This window comes from Vombatus ursinus, unplaced genomic scaffold (genome assembly GCF_900497805.2).
Source record: "Vombatus ursinus unplaced genomic scaffold, bare-nosed wombat genome assembly UNPS02001287.1, whole genome shotgun sequence".
In the NCBI taxonomy this organism is placed as follows: domain Eukaryota; kingdom Metazoa; phylum Chordata; class Mammalia; order Diprotodontia; family Vombatidae; genus Vombatus; species Vombatus ursinus.
This window is the reverse complement of record NW_020941065.1, coordinates 5,750,714-5,770,309: the sequence shown is the minus strand read 5'-3', so window position 1 is coordinate 5,770,309 and position 19,596 is coordinate 5,750,714. Positions and strand designations below refer to the sequence as shown.

Genomic DNA, 19,596 nt, shown 5'->3' with positions numbered 1-19,596 from the left:
TCTGATTCTTTTAAAATAAATTACTATGAGGAATAAAAAGAAATCTAGAAAGAACTTTATGAAATAAAATGAGGCAAAGACAGCAGAACCGAGACAGAGGAAACACTGACTGACTATGACAATGGAGCAGTTCAGGGAAAAGGCTGCTAGATGGGAGGTTGGAGAAGTGTGGTCCAAATCTCAGCTTTGTGACCCTGGGCAAGTCCCTTCCCCTCTCTGGGCCAGTCCCTTCCCCTCTCTGGGCCTCATTTTCCTCCTCTGTAAAATGAGGGGGTTGAGCTAGACAGCCTCAGAGGTCTCTCCTGGTTTTAGAGCTATGATTTTATGATCACATATATAATGGAAGGAAATTTAATATGGAGGCTCATAGATTTAGGGAGGGAAAGGACCTTAGGGGTCAATGAGTCCAACCTCCTTATTTCACAAATGACAAAACCGAGGACCCAGAGCGGGAAAGTGACTTAAACCAAAGTCACATATCTTCAAGTGGCAGAGGTAAGATTTAAACCAATGTCCACGAACAGGGATAAATCAACTAAAAAACAAAATAAAATAAAGTCAAAGAGGAGACCGAACAGGAGTGATTGGCATGTTTCTAAGGGCATACCTACAGCCAGGTGACAGAGATGTTTAGAACTCTGGACCTGTAGCCAAGAACACCTGAGTTCAAATCCTACCTCAGACACTTGCTAGCTGTATGATCCTAGGCGAGTCACTTGACCTCTGTCTGCCTCAGTTTCCTCATCTGTAAAATGAGAACAATAATAACACCAACCTCCCAAAATTGATAAAATGAGATATTTATAAAGTGCTTTGCAAACTTTAACATGTTATATAAGTGCTAATTACCATTATTATGACGATTGTAATTAGTAGTAGTATTGTCTTAGACAAGTCATTTAATCTCTCTGGGCCTTGGTTTCCTCATCTTTAAAATGAGAAGGTTGATCTCTAAAGGTTTGTTTCAGTGTTAAATCCATGATCTTTTGTAATGCTTGCAAAATACATTTCCTTCGTTTTATTGGTCAAGTTACTCTTCTATAGACCAGTTCATCTTTGAAGGCATATGGATTATTTATCATTTATTATACTGTTCAAATCTAACTTTATGTGACTAGAAATTTGTCAGGGCAATATTCTAGTTTCAAACAATCTCTAGCCACACAAAGTTAGATTTGAACAGTATAATAAATGATAAATAATAATCAGTAGTCCTTTGCACTGCTCAGTCCTATGGTCTTATGCTGATGTTTAAAATGCATAATAATGAGAATAATGATTAGAAAATAATCTTTAAGGGGAAAAAAAGGTTAAAAAAATAGAATAAAAGGGTAGGTCTGGGTTGAAGGAATCGAGAGAGAAGAAGAAAATCATTCTACAATGCTTTTGTTTCAGGTGTTTGATGCACGAGACTGTACCACAGCCCACGGGATGTTTAACTACATCTGCAATCATGTCAAGTATGCCACAAACAAAGGGAACCTCAGGTGAGCTCAGAAGGGATGCTGAGCTAGAAAAACAGAACATGTTTCGTTGTGTAATAGAAGGAAAATTGGACTTGAATCCAGAAATCTGGGTTTGAGTTTTTACTCTGCCTCTGGTGACCTGTGTTAGCTTAGCTTAATCTCTCTGATTCTCAGTTTTTTCATCTATAAAATGGGGATAATAATGCTGGTCCTCTGTCATGTACAAGGCTATTGTTAGGAAACTGCTTTGTAAACCTCAAAGCATTATAGAAACATGAGTTGCTATTAAAAAGTTAAATGCCTCTCTATTTAGATGTCCCAAAGGCATGAAACCATCATCTGGACTTGCCTGAAAGATGCTAACTGATTACAGAAGCATCTGATTAGAAAGTCTTTAGTTGGGCTAAGTGGTTTCTCTGTTCCCTTAATTCTGCTCAGATCTCTGACTTGGCTGTGTCTGCTCAGCTGTCTGAGTGAATCCTTTTGATGGCAGGGTACTGTATAGAGTTATCATGGGGCCGATACATTTGCTAGGGTCTGGCCCTACTCCGTACAATATCATGGGGCAGAACAATGGCTAGATCGTATAGGAGATATTCTTTGTACGGGACCTTAGAAGCCCTCTCGTCCAACCCCTACAATTTCTTCGTCTATAAAAATATCAACATCAAAGTCTGGATTGGGTGCTGATGCTCAGATCATAATCGCCATTTCTCCTGTCTGCTGTCTCCCTCAGCTGCCCCTACATCCCACTTTTTGCCACCCCCACAACACTCCTTTTCTCAAAACTCAATTAGTGTGCACACTAGGTGATGTTACCATACTGCTGAGCTAACACCGCTTCCTGGGTAGGGTAGTCCAAAGACTTTCCTCCATGAATGAAGCTCTCTCAGCCTCAAGAATTCTGAAATCATGGTATCCCATCCAGAGGGACTTCCCTTCCTATGAAATTTAGTTAGATTAAACCAAGGGTTTTTAACCTGGGGTACATGAATGTATTTTTTTTCATTCAATTTTTATATGAAAGGATACAAAGTACAGAGAATATTTTTTAAAAATATTTTTGATAATTGTTTTTCTGGGGGCAGCTAGGTGGCACAGTGCATAGAGCACCAGGCCTGGATTCAGGAGGACCTGAGTTCAAATCTGGCCTCAGACACATAACACTTACTAGCTGTGTGGCCCTGGGCAAATCGCTTAACCCCCATTGCCCAACAAAAAAAAAAGAAAAATGATAAATGTTTTTCTTTCTTTGTTTGTTTAGAGTTTTTTTTGGAGGCTCAGGATTGAGTGACTTATCTTGAGTCACACAGCTAATAAGTGTCTGAGACCGGGTTTGAACTTAAGTCCTCCTGACTCCAGGGCCAATACTCTATCCACTGCACCACTTGGCTGCCCCAATAATTGTATTTCAATATAATTAGTTTCCTTTATCATCCTGTGTGTTTGATTTTGTGCATTTAAAAACATGATTCTGGGAAAGGAACACAGAAAAAATAAGAACCCCTGGCCCTTTCTACTTTAAATCCTACAGTGCTAAGATTACCCATTTTACAGATGACAAAACTTTCCAGAGAAAGGAAGTGATTTATCCAACAAAGGCAAAAGATTATAGGTCATACTGAGAGGAGGGAGTGTCTTGATAATAATAGCTAGGATTTAGATAGCACTTTAGGGTTTTATAAAGAGGTTTTTAAAGAGGTATACAAATACTATGTCATTTGATACTTCACAACAACCCTGGGAATTAGGTGCTATTATTATTCCCTTTATATATATGATGCCCCTGAGACAGAGGACAAGTGACTTGCCCAGGATCACACAGCTAATAAGTGTCTGAGTTCAGATGTGAACTCAGTCTCCCCTACTTCAAGTCCAAGGCTCTAACCACTGCACCACCCAGTTGCCACTCCCCAGAAAGGATAGTAGAGCCACAAATGATAACCCTGTATTTATTCCTCTATTAGAAAGGCATGTTTCTTCTGCATTCTGCCCATGATAACCGTATCATTTTCTGAAGTCCAGTACACATGGGCTCAGCTCCCTAAAGCAAAGTTACCTATTTGGTATTGGACTGCTTTGCCATTTTTTTCTTCAGCCCATTTTACATATGAAGAAACTGAGGCAAACAGGGTTATGTGACTTGCCCAGGGTCACACAGCCAGAAGTGTGTGCAGCTGGATTTGAACTCACAAAGAGGAGTCTTCCTGACTCCCGGCCTGGTGCTGTGTGCACTATGGCGCCAACCCATACACAAAAGGAATCCCAAATCAACAAGTAATAACCCAACTTCTAGGACAGCTAGGTATCTTAGTGGATAGAGCACTGCGCGAGTGACCCTTTGACTTAGGCTCTTAATGCCCCAGACAGCTTGCTAATAATACCCTACATTTCTGTTACACTCTTGAGTTTGTAAAATGCCACTATCTTTTCTGATCCTCTAATAACCCTGCTCTTAGCTTAACAACTCTCTAGGACAAATTGCGAAAAAGGTGCTGATCTCTATTGGTGGAGGGAGTTTCCTCCCCTGGGAATTCCCTATACTAGAGTAATCAAAGGTCCAACCCCTCTCCCTATAACACAGGGCACAGCACAAAGCATTTCAATAAGCATTTATTAATGTAAGAACTGTGCTTATTGCCCATTTTACAGATGAGGAAACTGAGGATGAAGCAGGTGACTTATCCAGAGTCACACAGCTAATAAGCATCAGAGGTTAGATTTGAATTCAGGTCTTCCTGCCTCCAAATCTGCTACTCTGTGTACTATGCCAAGAACTTGCCTTGAAGACTATAGAGGCAGTTGTCACTCTGCATCTGTGGAGGGAGTTTTCCACACCAGAAGCTACCCTACACTGATGAGAGCATAATTCCAGGATCCAAAAGGGGGGGATTGATTTTATATATACACTTTAAGGATTATATTGTACTTTCATGAAAATAGCACTATTAGGCTGACAGTGCAAATATTATTGCCCCCATTTTACAGATGAGGAAACAGAATCAGAGAGGTGAAAAAGTATGTCACAGTCACATAGGTCAGAATAGGATTCGACCCTAGATCTCTTCAACTCCAAGCCCAGGGTCCTTCTTAATAAAGCTCTATAAGAGTCTTTAATTTTTTTTTTAAAAGGGACTGCCCAAGGCCACAGTGCCTTAAAGTGCTTGGGTAGTTCAAGAGGACCACTGTGACAACAGCTAGCTTACTAGCCCTGCTAAGCACTGATCTAGAATTCATTGGCCCAAGTTATGGGGAAGATGGATCACAGGTTTATAGATTTAAAGCTGGAAAGCACCTCAGAAATGATCTTGTACAACCCTCTCATTTTACAGGTGAGGAAACTGAGGCCCAGAGAGGGGAAAGGATTTGTCCAGGGTCACACAGTTACTAAGTGGCAGTGCTAGAATGACTCTACACCTGTTGGCCAGGCTTCATCTCCCAAAGCCTAATCCTTGAGCACAGACCCATCCTCACCTCTGGCACCCTCTTCCCCCCTTTCCAGGTCTGCTATCACCATATTTCCCCAGCGGACAGATGGCAAGCATGACTTCAGAGTCTGGAACTCACAGCTCATCAGATATGCAGGCTATAAGCAGCCTGATGGCAGCATCCTAGGAGATCCCGCCAACGTGGAGTTCACAGATGTGAGTACCATCTGAACCTCCACCTATTTGGGAATGGAGGTGGGCAGGCACACAGCAACCCCATCCATTCTCCATCTTTTTGTCTGGTTTGGATCATAGATGCTTAACATCTTCAACACCAAGGATCCCCAAGAATGAAGGAGTGCCAAGACTCTGCCATTTGCTCCTCATAGGGCCTTCTCCCCCACCTCTTCCTTCCTGGTCCATGGTGCCCAGGAGGCAGGTGACACAGCTGAGTAACCCAAGCCTGGCCTTTTGTTACAGATCTGCATTCAGCAAGGCTGGAAGCCTCCGAGAGGGCGTTTTGATGTCTTGCCACTCCTGCTCCAAGCCAATGGCAATGACCCTGAGCTATTCCAGATTCCTCCAGAGCTGGTTTTGGAAGTGCCCATCAGACATCCCAGGTGAGTTGGCCCAGGGAAAGGGGCAGCATTTATAAATACCCTGTCTGCCAGCAGGGTGAGAGAGTACCCTTTACCCAGCTACCTCTCTAGTCCCCATCTCCCAGGCCTCCTAATCCCTTCTCATAGATAGACTGAAGGATTCCGGGGCAGTGTCTCCAGCCTCCAGTACCAGAATAGGGTGGAGTTTATTCCCAGGGGGTAATAATGCTAATGAACACATACAAAGCATTTTCCAACCTTGCCTCACTGGAGCCTGTCAACAATTCTAGGAAGCAGGGATTGCAAGTATTGTTATACCTGTTTTACAGATAAGGAAACTGAGACTCAGAGACATTAACACTTGATCTAAATCAAGCCAATAAGTATTCACTGCATGACATGGGGACCAGCTCTTTCCTTAATTTTACCATACCTGTGCCCACACCTTCTGCTTTCTGTACCAATCCCACTCCCAAGCAAGTACTAATGGAAAATGGAGGTGTCTATCCTCTTGTTGGGGATGTGATAGGTAGACAGACAGACAGACAGATGATAGAGACAAAGGCAAATAGTCAAACAGACAGATATAGAGACAAAGGTAGAGAGAGATATAAATGATAGAGAGAGAGAGAGAGAAAGAGAGAGAGAGAGAGAGATGGTTAGACAGACAAACAAATCATAGAGACAAAGGTAGGTAGATGAGTAGTTAGGTAGATAGACAGATAGACAGACAGACACAGATAGATAAACAGATGACAGAGACAAAAGCATATAGAGAGCCAGACATAGATGATAAAGACAAAGGCAGATAGTTAGAGAGATGATAGAGAAAAAGGGAGAGAGAGAGAGAGAGAGAGAGAGAGAGAGAGAGAGAGAGAGAGAGATGGATAGATAGAGTTAAGGAATAGATAGACAGACAGATAGATAGATAGATAACTAAAAACTCTAATATCTCAGGCAAGAGCATGGAGATAGCAGAAGAGAGCTCAGAGATCTCCTCAAGAAATACTACCCCATGAGGGGAGAGACCCTGAGATGTTACCTCATGGAGAGGAAATAGAAACCACTGTACATGCCAAGGCTGCTTTCCAGGGTCCTGGTGAAGCTCTTATAAGAGGAAGGAGCAGAGCAGGACCTCATCAGAAGGGAGCTCACACCTCCAATTCCCATTTCAGCCAACTTACAAACTCAACAGCACCAAACATGGTATGCTATCATCTATAGGAAGACCATCAAGGAAAGAAAGCATATCCTCCCCAAATGTTGCACAACCTGGGACAAAGCCCCAGGTCCCCCACCCTAGTTATAACTCTTGGGACTCAAATGCATTGTAGGAGAATAACCCTGGAGTTCTTCAATACATTCATCAATGAGGGTCCAGCGGTGGAGATTGCAGCCCATCCTATTTGACTCTGTCTTTGCCTTCCCACAAATACTCCACAGGAGTGTCTATCCAATGGGCTGGAAGCCTTCTTCTAGATGTCAATATTGTATAGCTGCCTTTCAGCACTTGGGCTTTCCACATTTGCTCTCCGTGCATTCAATTCAATTAACAAATATTTCTTATGCATCCATTATATACAAATCGCTGGTTAGATTCTGGGGATACAAAGACAAAAATGAAAGTCCCTACCCTCTGGGAGCTTACATTTTACTGGGGAGTGAAACATGGACAGTAATACATATTGAGAGAGAGAGAGAGAGAATAATATAATTGAGTTAATATACAGAGGGATCAGGAAGGGTCTTGTGTAGAAGGCTACACCCAAACTATACTTTGAAGGGAATTGGTGATTCTAAGGAGCAAAGGTGAGATCAATGACTAGACCATCTTCTTTTCTTGTTCTGCCACATGCTACTCACCACTGCTAATGTGCCCCAGACTATTTACTTTCACCATGCATCTCTACATTAGCCTTGAGGTGATAATATAAGAACTATGGGAACTATGTGACCCTGAGCAAGTCACTTGTTTGCCTTAGTTTCCTCATCTGTAAAATGATTATAATAATTACTCCTACCTCCCAGGATTGTTGTGAGGATTAAATGAGATAATAATTGTAAAGCACTTAGCATGGTACCTGGTATATAGTAAGTGCTTTATAAATATTAACTATTATTTTTATTATTATTATTAGAACCACATAAGACAACATGCAATTAGGTGGTAAATTATGTGGAAAGACTATAGGAAATAAAAAGAGGCAGAGTTCACTGAGGGTTAGTGAGTGCATGAAAGACTCATAATTGGACTTTTAGAATCCAGGGAAGGGAATTAAAATACCCAGAGCCCCTGAAAATGATAGCTAATGGCTTTCCATCCTAGAAATATGCCCATCTGGTAGCTGGCGGCAGCTGACATCCTGAGGGATCCCTCCTCCTGCCCGATGGGCATCTTTGGCTCAATCGGCCCCCTGTGTTGTCATCCCCAGGTTCACATGGTTCAAAGAGCTGGGGCTGAAGTGGTATGGTCTGCCGGCCGTATCCAGCATGCTCCTGGAGATTGGAGGCCTCGAGTTCAGTGCTTGCCCATTCAGCGGCTGGTATATGGGCACCGAGATTGGTGTCCGTGATTACTGCGACAACTCCCGATACAACATTCTCGAGGTAACATCCCCAGCTGGGGATGAGAAGGGTGGGGAGTGAAGTCACCAGGATGTATCATCATACAAAGGATTCTGGGAGCTTAGAAGCTGAGACTGCTTATGGAGCAGTCTCTGGAGTCCCCGGAGATTTGGCACAGCCCTATGAACACCCCACCACCACCAAAAAAAAAAAAACCAGTTTCTTTAAAGCAGCAGACAGGGCACCTCCTGGGATTTCTTCACCCCTTGCATGTGTGAGAATAACCCAAGAATTTGTTCCTCTTTCCATCTCCCTTCTGAAAAGTAGAAGTGCTTACTGCGAGTTTCTCTGCTACCAGCTTTTCTCAGCAGGGGGTCTAATTCCCTCCCTGGGAGACCAATCTGTTGGTTAGGGCAAAAGGACAGTTACATCTTCAAGGTGAGCTTTGGTAGATGCATGGGGGATTGATCTGTTTCCATCTTCAAAAGCTTTTCTTCACCAAAGCCTACTATTGTGCCATGTTTCACAAGAGGGAATAGATGAACAGAGAGGCTGAGTAATCTACTTCTGATCACACAGCAAACATGAGGCAGAACCACAAGGAAAACTCAGAACTTCAGGTTGTTTGTGCTTATAAATGTCTGCTAGTGGCTCCATAGAAACAGTCAATTCAGCTTAAATCAACACGAATTTTATTAAGTACTTACTACATACAAGACAGTCAGTCAATTAGCACTTATTAAGTGCCTAGAGTGTTCCAAGAACTCTACTAAGAACTAGGAATACAAAAAAAAAAAGAAAGGAGGTAAAGACAGTCCCTGCTCTCAAGGAGCCCACAATTTATTGGGGGAGACTAATATGTTCAAACAAGATATATACAGGAACAGGAAATAAATAGGAAAATATTTATATAGAGAGGAAAAGGGAAAATAAATAGGACATAACTAACAGAGAGAAGGCATTAGAATTAAGAGGAGCTGGTCAAGGTTTCCTGTAAAAGGTGGGATTTTTGCTGGGATTGGAAGAAAGCCAGGGAAGCCTGCCGGTGGAGTTGAGGAGAGAGAGCATTCCAGAAATCAGGGACAGCCAGAGGAAATGCCTGGAGGCAAAAGATGGCTTGTTCGTGGAATAGCCAGGAGGCCAGTGTCACCAGGGCATGTCAGGGAGTAAGATGCAAGAAGACGGGAAAGGTAGGAAGGGACGAGGTTATAAAGGGCTTTCAAAGCCAAACAGGATTTTGTATTTGATCCTAGAGGCAATAGGGAGCAATTGGAGTTAATTAAATAGGGGAGTGACATGGGTAGACCTGTACTTTAGGAAAATCATTTTGATAGCTGAGTGGGGGTTGGATCAGGGAGGCAGAATGCCATAGTAGACAGAGAACCAGTCTCAGTAAAACCTAAGGTCCAGTCCCATTTCAGACTCATCCTGGCTGCATGACTCTGGGCAAATCGCTTCACTTCTCAATGGCCCAGACAACTCTCAGGGTATAAGTTACAGAACAGTTGCCAATCTGTATTGGTAAAGAGAGTTGGTGCTGCAGGTGAAACCACAGATTCAGACTCCCCTCAAAAGTACAAGATGTAAGACACTGAAGATACAAAGACAAAAGTGATGAGTCCCTCCCTCCCCTCGAAGAATCCACGTCCTCCTGTTAGGACATAGCAGGGTATAGTGGCAAGAATGCTGGACGAATACCACTGTAACGCTGGACGAGTACCACTACCGAGTATAGTGTTCGAGCACCTGTGTTTAGATCTCTGCTCTGCGACGTAGTACTTGTGTGACCTTAGCTAAGTCATTTAACTTCCTAGTGCCCGTTTTCTCATCTGTAAAATGACTGAGTTGGAATAGATGGTTGCTAGGGTCCCTTCCAAATCTACAGATAGCATGTATGCAAAATAAATAATTACAAGATACTTTTAGGAGAGAAAAGAACTCTGAATACTAGGTGGGATCAGAGAAGTCTTTGAATCACAGGTGGCATCTGAGCAGTAACATAATGGAAACTAATGGGGTAGGGGACAGGCAGGAGCCAGGGCTGCTCTGGTAGAGTTCATACAGTAAGAGGGAAATCTCTGAGTAGATCTCAAGCACCAATCAACGGGCTGGTTTGTGTGCCTGATGGAGTGTGGGGGCTGGTCAAGAAGGAATGCCAAATGAGAGTGGTTTTTTCTTTATAATTTTATTTTTTCCAATTAACAAGCATTCTTTTTTCCTCCCTCTCACTTCTCTCGCCTCATTCAACAATAAAAAGAAAATAATAATAATAACTAGCATTTACATAGCATTTTAACATTTGCAGAGAACTTTACAAATATTACCTCACTCGATCCTCACAACAACCCTTGGAAGTAAATTATTACCTTTATTTTACCCATGAGGAAACTGAGACAGACAGGTTAAATGCCTTGCCCAGGGTTAAAACAACCCTGGGAGCTAGGTACTATTATTATTCCTATTTTACATAGGAGGAAACTGAGACAAACAGAATTTAAATGACTTGCCCAGGGTCACACACAACTAGTAAGTATCCAGGGCTAGACTCCTGGCTCCAGGTCCAGCTCTCCATTCACTGTCCCACCTTACTGCCTCATAACAAATATGCATAATCAAGAAAAACAAACTACACATGGGCCATGCCCTATATATATGTATATATCATTCTGCCCCATGCATCCTTAGCCCCTCTCTGTCAGGAGGTAGTTAACATGCTTTACCCTCAGTCCTCTGGAATCATGATCAATGATCATTAATGATTAATTGATCAGGGTTCTTAAGTCTTTTTTAAATTAAACTTTATTTCAACTAACAGAAATTTATTTTTTCTTCCTTCTATCTCATTGAACAAAACAAAAACAAAACCCTCATAACAACTATGCCTAGGCAAATTCCCACACTGGCTGTGTCCAAAAGAGCATGTGTCTTTCTGCATAGCTCATCCAGCCTTTCTCTGTTATGAGATAGGTAGCCTGCTTCATCATTGGCCCTCTGGAGTCACGGCAGACCATTGCATTGATCAGAGTTCACAAATCTTTGAAAGCTATTTTTTTTCTTTATTCTGTTGCTCTGATGGTATAATTCACCCTCCTAGTGTTGCTCTCTTCACTAAGTGAGAGTAGTAAAGGTTAGTTCATTTTCTTTCCACTGTTGTTACCTTGTTGGCCTTCTTGCTTTCTTGGGCTGTGGATCGTGCTGCAATCTTTCTACCTCCAGTGGATAATTACTCTTCGGGGGTTTGTTTGTTTTTGGTTTTTTTTTTGAGTCAGTAAGGACTGGAATAAATGTCTAGTCCACCATTTTCTTGGTCAAATGACCTGGAACCAAGCTGCCTTCCTTGCCCTAGCAGGGTAGAATGAATTGGCAAACTCACTTTATCCAGAACCCTCTTTACATTCTTGTTGCAAACTATGATCATTCGTTAGCTTAAGTGAGACCTTATGTTTTGATTATACCTATCATTAGAAAAACATGGATAGACTTGCATGAAATAATGAAAAGTGAAATGAACAGAACCAAGAAAATGTTGTCTAAGGCAGTAGCAATATTGTTTGAAGAATAATTGTGAACAACCAAGTTATTCTGAGTATTATAAATACTCACATCAATTACAAAGGACCCATGAAGAAAGATTCTATCCACCTCCAGAGAAAGAACTGATAAATAGAAGTATGCATAGTATGGTTTGACACATATTTATAAATCCATGTCAAATGGTGGCCTTCTCTAGTGTGGAGTGGGGAGGGAGGGAGGAAAGGAAAGAAGGAGACAGGAACTTAAAATGTAACAAAAAAGTAATTAATTTTTAATGCATTGACTGAGTTTGAGAGGCAAATCATTCATACTCTGGAAATTCAAGGACATCTCTTTCTAGGAGAGGAATTAATTGAATCAATGTAATTCTATTCATCTTCTCCTTCAGCCTGATGCCCAAAGAAGGAGTCATCTCAGACTATAGAACACTAAATTTAAAGCTGGAAGGGACCCTTAGAAGTCCCTTCCTCACTTCACAGATGAGAAAATGGAGGCTCAGAAATGAAACCCCAGAGAGATTCACAGATTCCAAACTAGAAAGGACCTTAGGGGCAATCTTGCCCAAAACCCTCATTTTCTAGATGAGGGAACTTCACTAGTGGGTAGAAAGGTGAAGTATTTTGTTCAAGGGTGCACAGGTGATAAGTGATTGAGCTAGGATTTGAACTCCAGACCTCTGACACCAAGTCCATTGTATTTTCCCCATTATACCATACTGCTCCTTCCCTCAGCCAGTCATTGAATGTACATTTCCATCTTCTTCCAGGAAGTGGCCAAAAAGATGAATTTGGACATGAGGAAAACTTCCTCCCTGTGGAAGGACCAAGCCTTGGTGGAGATCAACATTGCTGTGCTTTACAGTTTCCAGGTAACCGAGTGGGAGAGATCAAATAGACTTGGAACCTGGCTTTAGTACTCAAATCCTTCAGTCACACAAAGGCCAGGCCCAGCGATGGCCTTTGGAGCAATCGGGTCAATGGACCAGGGCCAATAGTTTGTGGTTTGTTACCCCTTTCCCCCAAGCCTATATAGGATGAGGACCAAGTCAGCCCCCATGTGGGACTTTTTGTTCTCTATTGCTAACATTTTCAGGACCAGCCTGGTATAGATGATAGGGTCAGTCAACAGGCATTTGTCAATCTCCTACACTGTGCCCGGCACTGTGACAAACTTTGGAAAGGTAAAGACAGAAATGAAACAGTCCCTGTCTTCCAGTAAACTTACATCCTATTTAGGGAAGACAATATATACAGTATATATACAAAATGACTATGAGGTAATTTAGGGAGAGAGGGATCTGGCCTTCGGTGGGTTTAGGAAAAGCTTCATGTAACAAGTGATTCTTGAGTTGAGTCTTTTTTTAAGGCAATCGGGATTAAGTGACTTGCCCAGGGTCACACAGCTAATAAGTGACAAGTATCTGAGGATGGATTTGAACTCAGGTCCTCCTGACTCCAGGGCCATTGAGTTGAGCCTTAAAGAAAAGTGGAGCTTCTAAGAAATCCCTTCAACTTATAGACTATAGGATTCTGGAAGTAAATCTAGTCTATTTCAAGTAGACGAAAATTATTGAGTGTCATAAGTCGTGGACCCAAATCAGCCAATCCCACTGTTTTCTATGGGTAAGAGGGACTAGAATAGCCCATGGCCTACAAGAAGAAGTCACAGGTTGGGGAAAGGATTGTTTTTTTCAGTACTGAAAGTCATAGGTGCATGTTCTTCCCTGCTCTTTGGAAAGATTTCAAGGCAGTATGGTACTGTAGAGGCAGCTAGATGGCTCAGTGGATAAAGCACCGATCCTGAAGTCAGGGAGACCTGAGTTCAAATCTGGCCTCAGACACTTATTGTTGTGTGAGCTTGGGCAAGTCACTTAACCTCTATTTGCTTTAATCTATTGGATAAAGAAATAGCAAATCACTCCAGTATCTTTGCCAAAAAAAAAACTCCATGGACAGTATGGTCCATGGGATCACAAAGAATTGGACACAACTGAACAACATAATATTGTAGATGGTACGCTTATCTCAGAGTCAGTAAGACCTGGATCCACACCCCACCTCAGACACTTGAATAGCTGTGTGAACCTCAGCAAGTCACTTAATTTTTCTCCATCTGTAAAATGAGGGGTTTGGACTCCATAGCCTTGAAGGGTCCTTCTAGCTCTGTTTCTATGATCTTATGCTGATCCCCAGATCCACTCACATGTCACCTCCGCTCTTCCTCCCATAGAGTGACAAAGTGACAATTGTTGACCACCATTCGGCTACTGAGTCCTTCATCAAGCACATGGAGAATGAGTACCGCTGCCGAGGGGGATGTCCAGCTGACTGGGTCTGGATCGTCCCGCCCATGTCTGGCAGCATCACACCTGTCTTCCACCAGGAAATGCTCAACTATCGACTCACACCCTCCTTCGAGTACCAGGTCCTGCCCCCTACCTCTGTTGCGTTGTGTGGTTTGTCCTTCACTCTTGAGGAGGACCCTGACATCAGGAAGATGATGCCATAACTTGCAAGTGAATTGGATTGAGTGAGGGAGGGCTGTGCAAAGTCATTAGCTTCACTTTCTCCTCCAGCACCATCTGGGTTCAGTGGCCAGATATCAATGAGGACAACTGGAGATGGCCCAGGATGTGAGATGACCTCATTCCTACCCTCATTCCCATCTCATCCCCAGTTTTCAGTGCCTCCCAACTCTTGGACTTTTAATGGTTTGGGATTCAGTTAGACAAGGTCAACTTAATAATGGGCAGCACTGGCTTCCACTACATTCTTCCTTTGTACTGACTGTCTCCCTCTTTTTCCAGCCAGATCCATGGAACACCCATGTCTGGAAAGGTACTAATGGAACCCCCACAAAAAGGAGAGCCATTGGCTTCAAGAAGTTGGCAGAGTAAGTAGCAAGTGTTCATGAAGCTGCAAATGTGTGACTCCCTGTGAAAAGCTCTTAGACCCAAGGAATCTCTTGGTTGGTCCGCTGTTTGATACAGTGAACCCTCCCCCAAGCCACTGCCAACTCACTGTGTCATTCCATCACTCCAGCTTAATACCCTATATTCCCCAGTGCCTTGCAAAGGCATCATCTTTATCTACCTACTCTCAAAGGAGCAGGGAATGGATGGATAGATGGATGGATGGATGGATGGATGGATAGATAGATAGATGGATGGATGATAAAGCATTTATTAAGTGTTTACTACATGCCAAGCATAGAACTCAATTAACATTTGTTGGATGATGGAGTATAAGCTCCATGAGGGCAGGAACTTCTTTTGTTTTATCTCTGCATTCTCAACACCCAGAAATTGTTGTTCGGTCATTTCAGTCATGTCTAATGCATCATGACCCCATTTGGGGTTTTCATGGCAAAGATACTGAGGTGACTTGCCATTTCCTTCTACAGTTCATTTTGCAGATGAGGAAACTGAGGCAAACAGGGTTAAGTGGCTTGCCCAGGGCCACACAAGCTAGTAAGTGTCTGAGGCCAGATTTGAACTAGGTCTTCCTGACTCCAGGCCCAGTGTTCTATCCACTGCACTGTCTAGCTGCCCCTAGAAATTAGAAGGTGCTTAATAATTGCTTGTCAGATGGTATGGCACTGGTAGATGCTATAGCCCCTTAGCTCTTCAAACCTTGCTTTCAGGAATCAATCAATAAGGATTAAGTTCAGATGTGCTAGGGTGGTAAAGATATAAATTCAAAGAGAACTGAGCCATCTAAATTGACACAGTAAATGCTCAACATGTTAACATTTGTTGAGCACCTACCATTCACAAGATGCTATAAGGATTGTGTTCTATGATGGACAATGAAAACCTGGAAAGTGTCCAGAGGAGAGAGATCATTACAGTGAAGGATCTCAAGCCCATACCAAATGAAGGGCAGCTGAAGGAACCTAGGATGTTTAGGTTGGAGGAGAGTAGACTTAAGGGAAGATATGATTTGTTGTTGTTTAATCATTTCAGTCCTGTCCAACTCTTCAAGCCTCATTTAGGGTTTTCTTAGCAAAGATACGGGAGTGGTTGGCCATTTCTATCTCCAGCTCATTTTACTGATGAGGAAACTGAGGCAGAGTGAAGCCTTGCCCAGGGTCACACAGCTAGTAAGTGTCTGAAGCCAGATTTGAACTCAGGAAGATGAGTCTTTTAGCGGCAGCTAGGTGGCCCAGTGGATAGAACGCTGGACCTAGAATCAGTAAAACCGAAGTTCTAATCTAGGCTCAGACACTTACTTGCTAGTTGAGTGGCTCTGGGCAAGTCACTTAACATCTCAGCTTCAGTTTCCTATTATGTAAAACTGGGTTCATAACTGCATCTTCCCCATGGGGTGTTGTGAGGATAAAATGAGATAATGTTTATAAAGCAATTGCAAACCTTAAAGCACTCTGTGAATGCTAGCTGTTATGATCACTGAACTCTTCAAATTATAAGATTCTGGAGTTAGAACCTAAGACCCTGTCTTCATTAACATGAAATCCCTACCTCTGATTCATAATACCTGCATGACCTTGAGCAAATGGCTTAACATCCTGGATCTCAATTTCCTGAGTCACAGGATGAGTGGATTAAATTAGACAGCCTCTGAGCTGTTTACTCAGACCTAGTGAACTAAGAAATTCACTCAATGGGCCCATTGGCCCTAGATCTCTCAAAGCCCACTGGGGTCACGAACCCAAGAAACTGATTTCCCCTCACGCCCACTGCACGGCTCCAGGTCCCATTCCCCACTGATGAGTCTTCTAAGAGCAGAAGGGAGGCCCTATCTCTCCCTGCCACCCACCCACTGCTAGGAAGAAAACATCAGCAGTGATTCTTCCCCTAACCAAGGCATTATAAATCGCCCCCATCAGAAACTATTGTACAGGTTTCGACTGGAGTTTAGTTTCAGTATGTCTAGGGAGGGAGAGTTTTAAAATGTTAATTGCACTATTGAGTTTGGAGTAGAAACAATGGAAGTTAATTATAGATACTTTTTTTTGCTGGGATCATTCAAAGGGGGCCCTGGAAAGCCGTAACCTCCCAGGCAACACTCCTTCCTTTCTTTTCTCCAACCCATAGTTTTAATTGTTACTAGAGTGTAGGCGGTTTCCATGATTTAAAAAAAATAATAAATTTACCATTAATAATTCCCCCAGGGAGGGAATTAATGGCATTTTGCCTGCTCCTGGATTGGTGGCTTAGCATAAGGTTGTTTTTCAGGTTGCAAGCATGGATTCTTGGAAATGTGCATCGTAGACCCTGTGACCGCCCTCCCTTCTGTAGGAAAGAGCTCTGGTTTGGGAGTCAGGACACCTGGTTTTCAGTCCTGGTTCTGTCACTGGCTAACTGAGTGACTTGACACCAGTCATTTCTCCCCTCTTGGACTCAGTTTCTCCACCTGTCCAATGAGAGGATTGGAATGGATTATTTCCAAGGTTCCTTCATGTTCCCTCCTAGTTCCAACATTCTGTGGTCAAATCTCCTTGGAAGCTCTGACATTCTCTTTTCTAAGGCCTCCTCCCAGCTCAGACATTCTGAGTTCCAAGATACCTCTCAGATCTGACATTTTGTATTTTTCCAACCTCAACAATCTACACGCCAAACCTTTCTGACGTGTTTTAAGGTGCCTTCTAGCACTGACATCCATATTCTAAAGCCCTGGTCGCTCTCCTACATTGTGTTCTAAGCTTCTATTTAGCTCTGACATTCTATAATTTTAGCCTGCTCAGACACAATCCTTTCTCCCTCCCCAGATACCAGGACTGTGGCAATATTCAAACTTGCCAAACCCTCTGCCAGGCCTGGCATCTTCTCTCATCCTTCAGGGCCCCCTTATTTACCAAGTGTCCTTTGAGAATCTTACGGAAATATCCCCAAGACCCCAAAATCTCAGGAAGCTGCAGATGAAGGAAAGCCAACCTCTGCCCAGGCACTCAATGAACTGCCCAAGTTCCCAACCACTGGAATTGGTTCCCTGAGAAAGCATGGAGGAATCCAGACATTCTTGGAAGCTCATTCTATACTCAGTGACAGCCATTGACTTTTGAGATGAGAGCATTGGCTGCCACTCAAGATTGACTCTGACAACCACATTTCAACCTTAATTTTCCATGTATTTATGGCCAACTTCCCAAGGGATCTTTTCTTTTGTACCTTTGTATGAGAATCCCAGAGCTGGAAGAGTCCTTAGAAGCTTTCTCCTCCAACCCATATCTCAACAAAAATCCTATCTCTAACATCCCAAATGCATATACTGAAATAAAAAGGAAATCATTCTTTCCATGTCCAGTTCATGCTTCATTTAAACAACTCTCATTGGTAGGAAGCATTTCCTGACATCAAGCCTAATCTATCCCTCTGTAACTCCCCCCATTGTAAGACTAATCCCTCCACCACATGCCATCCCTTCATATACCTGAAGACAGCTATCATATCCCCCCATAGTCTTCTCTCCAGCCAATCCTCATCTAGCATGACTTGGAAGCCTCTCACCATCTTGGATGTCCTCCTTGGCACTCAGCTTATCAGTGGCTGGCCTAAATGTGGTCTCATAATGCCTTGAACATAATTAGTGATTAGTCAGTGTGGTTCCATGGTGATTTCCCTTCAGGGACAGTGCTCCACAAGAAAGTAAGCTTCCTGAAGGCAAGGATTCTTTCATTTTCAACTTTGCATCTCAGTGCCTAGCACGATGAATGTACTTAATAAATGCTTCATTGAAGCAATTCTAGAATTAAATTGAATTTCAGACTTGGTGTCCAAAAGATGTGGGTCCAAATCCCATTCAGACGCTATCTCAGTAAGTAACCTTGGTCAAGTCATCTTGGCAATCTTAACACGTCATCGTCACTTTTCTGGGCCTCCATTTTCCCATCAGTAAAATGAAGATTAGGGGCAGCTAGGTGGCGCAGTGGATAGAGCACCAGCCCTGAAGTCTGGAAGACCTGAGTTCAAATCCAGCCTCCAACCAAACACTTGACATTTACTAGCTGTGTGACCCTGGGCAAGTCACTTAACCCCAATTGCCTGAAAAAAAAAAAAAAGAAGGTTGGACCCCAATGCCCTGAAGGTCCATTCTAGTGCTCAATCTATGATCCTGCAAATTCTATTAGATAGTTAAGGGATCCAAAGCTAGTATCTATTAATCAACTGTGGGGAACCTCTCTTTTTCTCCTATGACAATCCCTCTTGTATCATATTACCCATACACAACTATTTGTTGAGCAACTATTGTGTACTAGCCTTCTGATAAGCAAAGTAGAGGATACTAGAGAATGTTGAGGGAATCAGCATTTATATAGTCCCTACTATGTGCCAGGCACTATGCTAAATATTTTACAAACATTATTTCATTTGAGCCTCACAACAACCCTGCCAAGTAGGTGTTATTATTATCCTCATTTTACAATTGAGGAAACTGAGGCAGACAGAGGTTAAGTGACCTATAGCTAGTAAGTGTCTGAGACTGGGTTTGAACTCAGGTCTTCCTGACTTCAGGCTCAGCACTCTGTTCACTTCACCACCAAACTGCCAATGTACTTGCCTTTTAGGAGCTTATAGCAAAGCTTTGAAGACAAATTAATTCAAGAAATATTATTTAGGTGCCTACTCTATGCCAGGTACTGTGCTAGGCACTGATGATATAAGACAGATATGGAACCTTTCCTGCCCACTGGGAGCTTACATTCCACTGGAAGACAGGATTTAGACACATGAAATGGAACACAATGGCCATGTTCAATTTCATGACCCAAAGACCCTTGGCTGAAAGTGCTCTTAACCTAATCTTCTTCTCTCCTCTCTTCTCCCAGAGCTGTCAAGTTCTCAGCTAAGCTGATGGGGCAGGCCATGGCAAAAAGAGTCAAAGCCACCATCCTCTACGCCACCGAGACAGGCAAATCCCAGGCCTATGCAAAAACCTTATGTGAAATCTTCAAACATGCCTTCGATGCCAAGGTGAGTGTGACCCAGCACCGCCTGCCAAGCTCTGGGTAACAGGAGAGGTTCCCTAACTGCAAAGATACCCC

The 19,596-nt window shown here is 42.8% G+C and overlaps 1 protein-coding gene across 4 annotated transcripts in view; it reads left to right on the top strand.

Annotated features, from left to right (window-relative positions):
* NOS1 (nitric oxide synthase 1) overlaps window positions 1-19,596 on the top strand; it is a 136,939-nt gene that overhangs the window by 81,710 nt on the left and 35,633 nt on the right. For all 4 annotated transcript variants that reach the window (XM_027864881.1, XM_027864899.1, XM_027864891.1 and 1 more), the window contains 8 exons: window positions 1,396-1,487; window positions 4,969-5,110; window positions 5,375-5,514; window positions 7,926-8,100; window positions 12,359-12,460; window positions 13,822-14,016; window positions 14,399-14,484; window positions 19,381-19,525. In XM_027864881.1, the coding sequence (XP_027720682.1) occupies window positions 1,396-1,487; window positions 4,969-5,110; window positions 5,375-5,514; window positions 7,926-8,100; window positions 12,359-12,460; window positions 13,822-14,016; window positions 14,399-14,484; window positions 19,381-19,525 (1,077 nt within the window). The remainder of the gene's footprint in view (window positions 1-1,395; window positions 1,488-4,968; window positions 5,111-5,374; window positions 5,515-7,925; window positions 8,101-12,358; window positions 12,461-13,821; window positions 14,017-14,398; window positions 14,485-19,380; window positions 19,526-19,596) is intronic.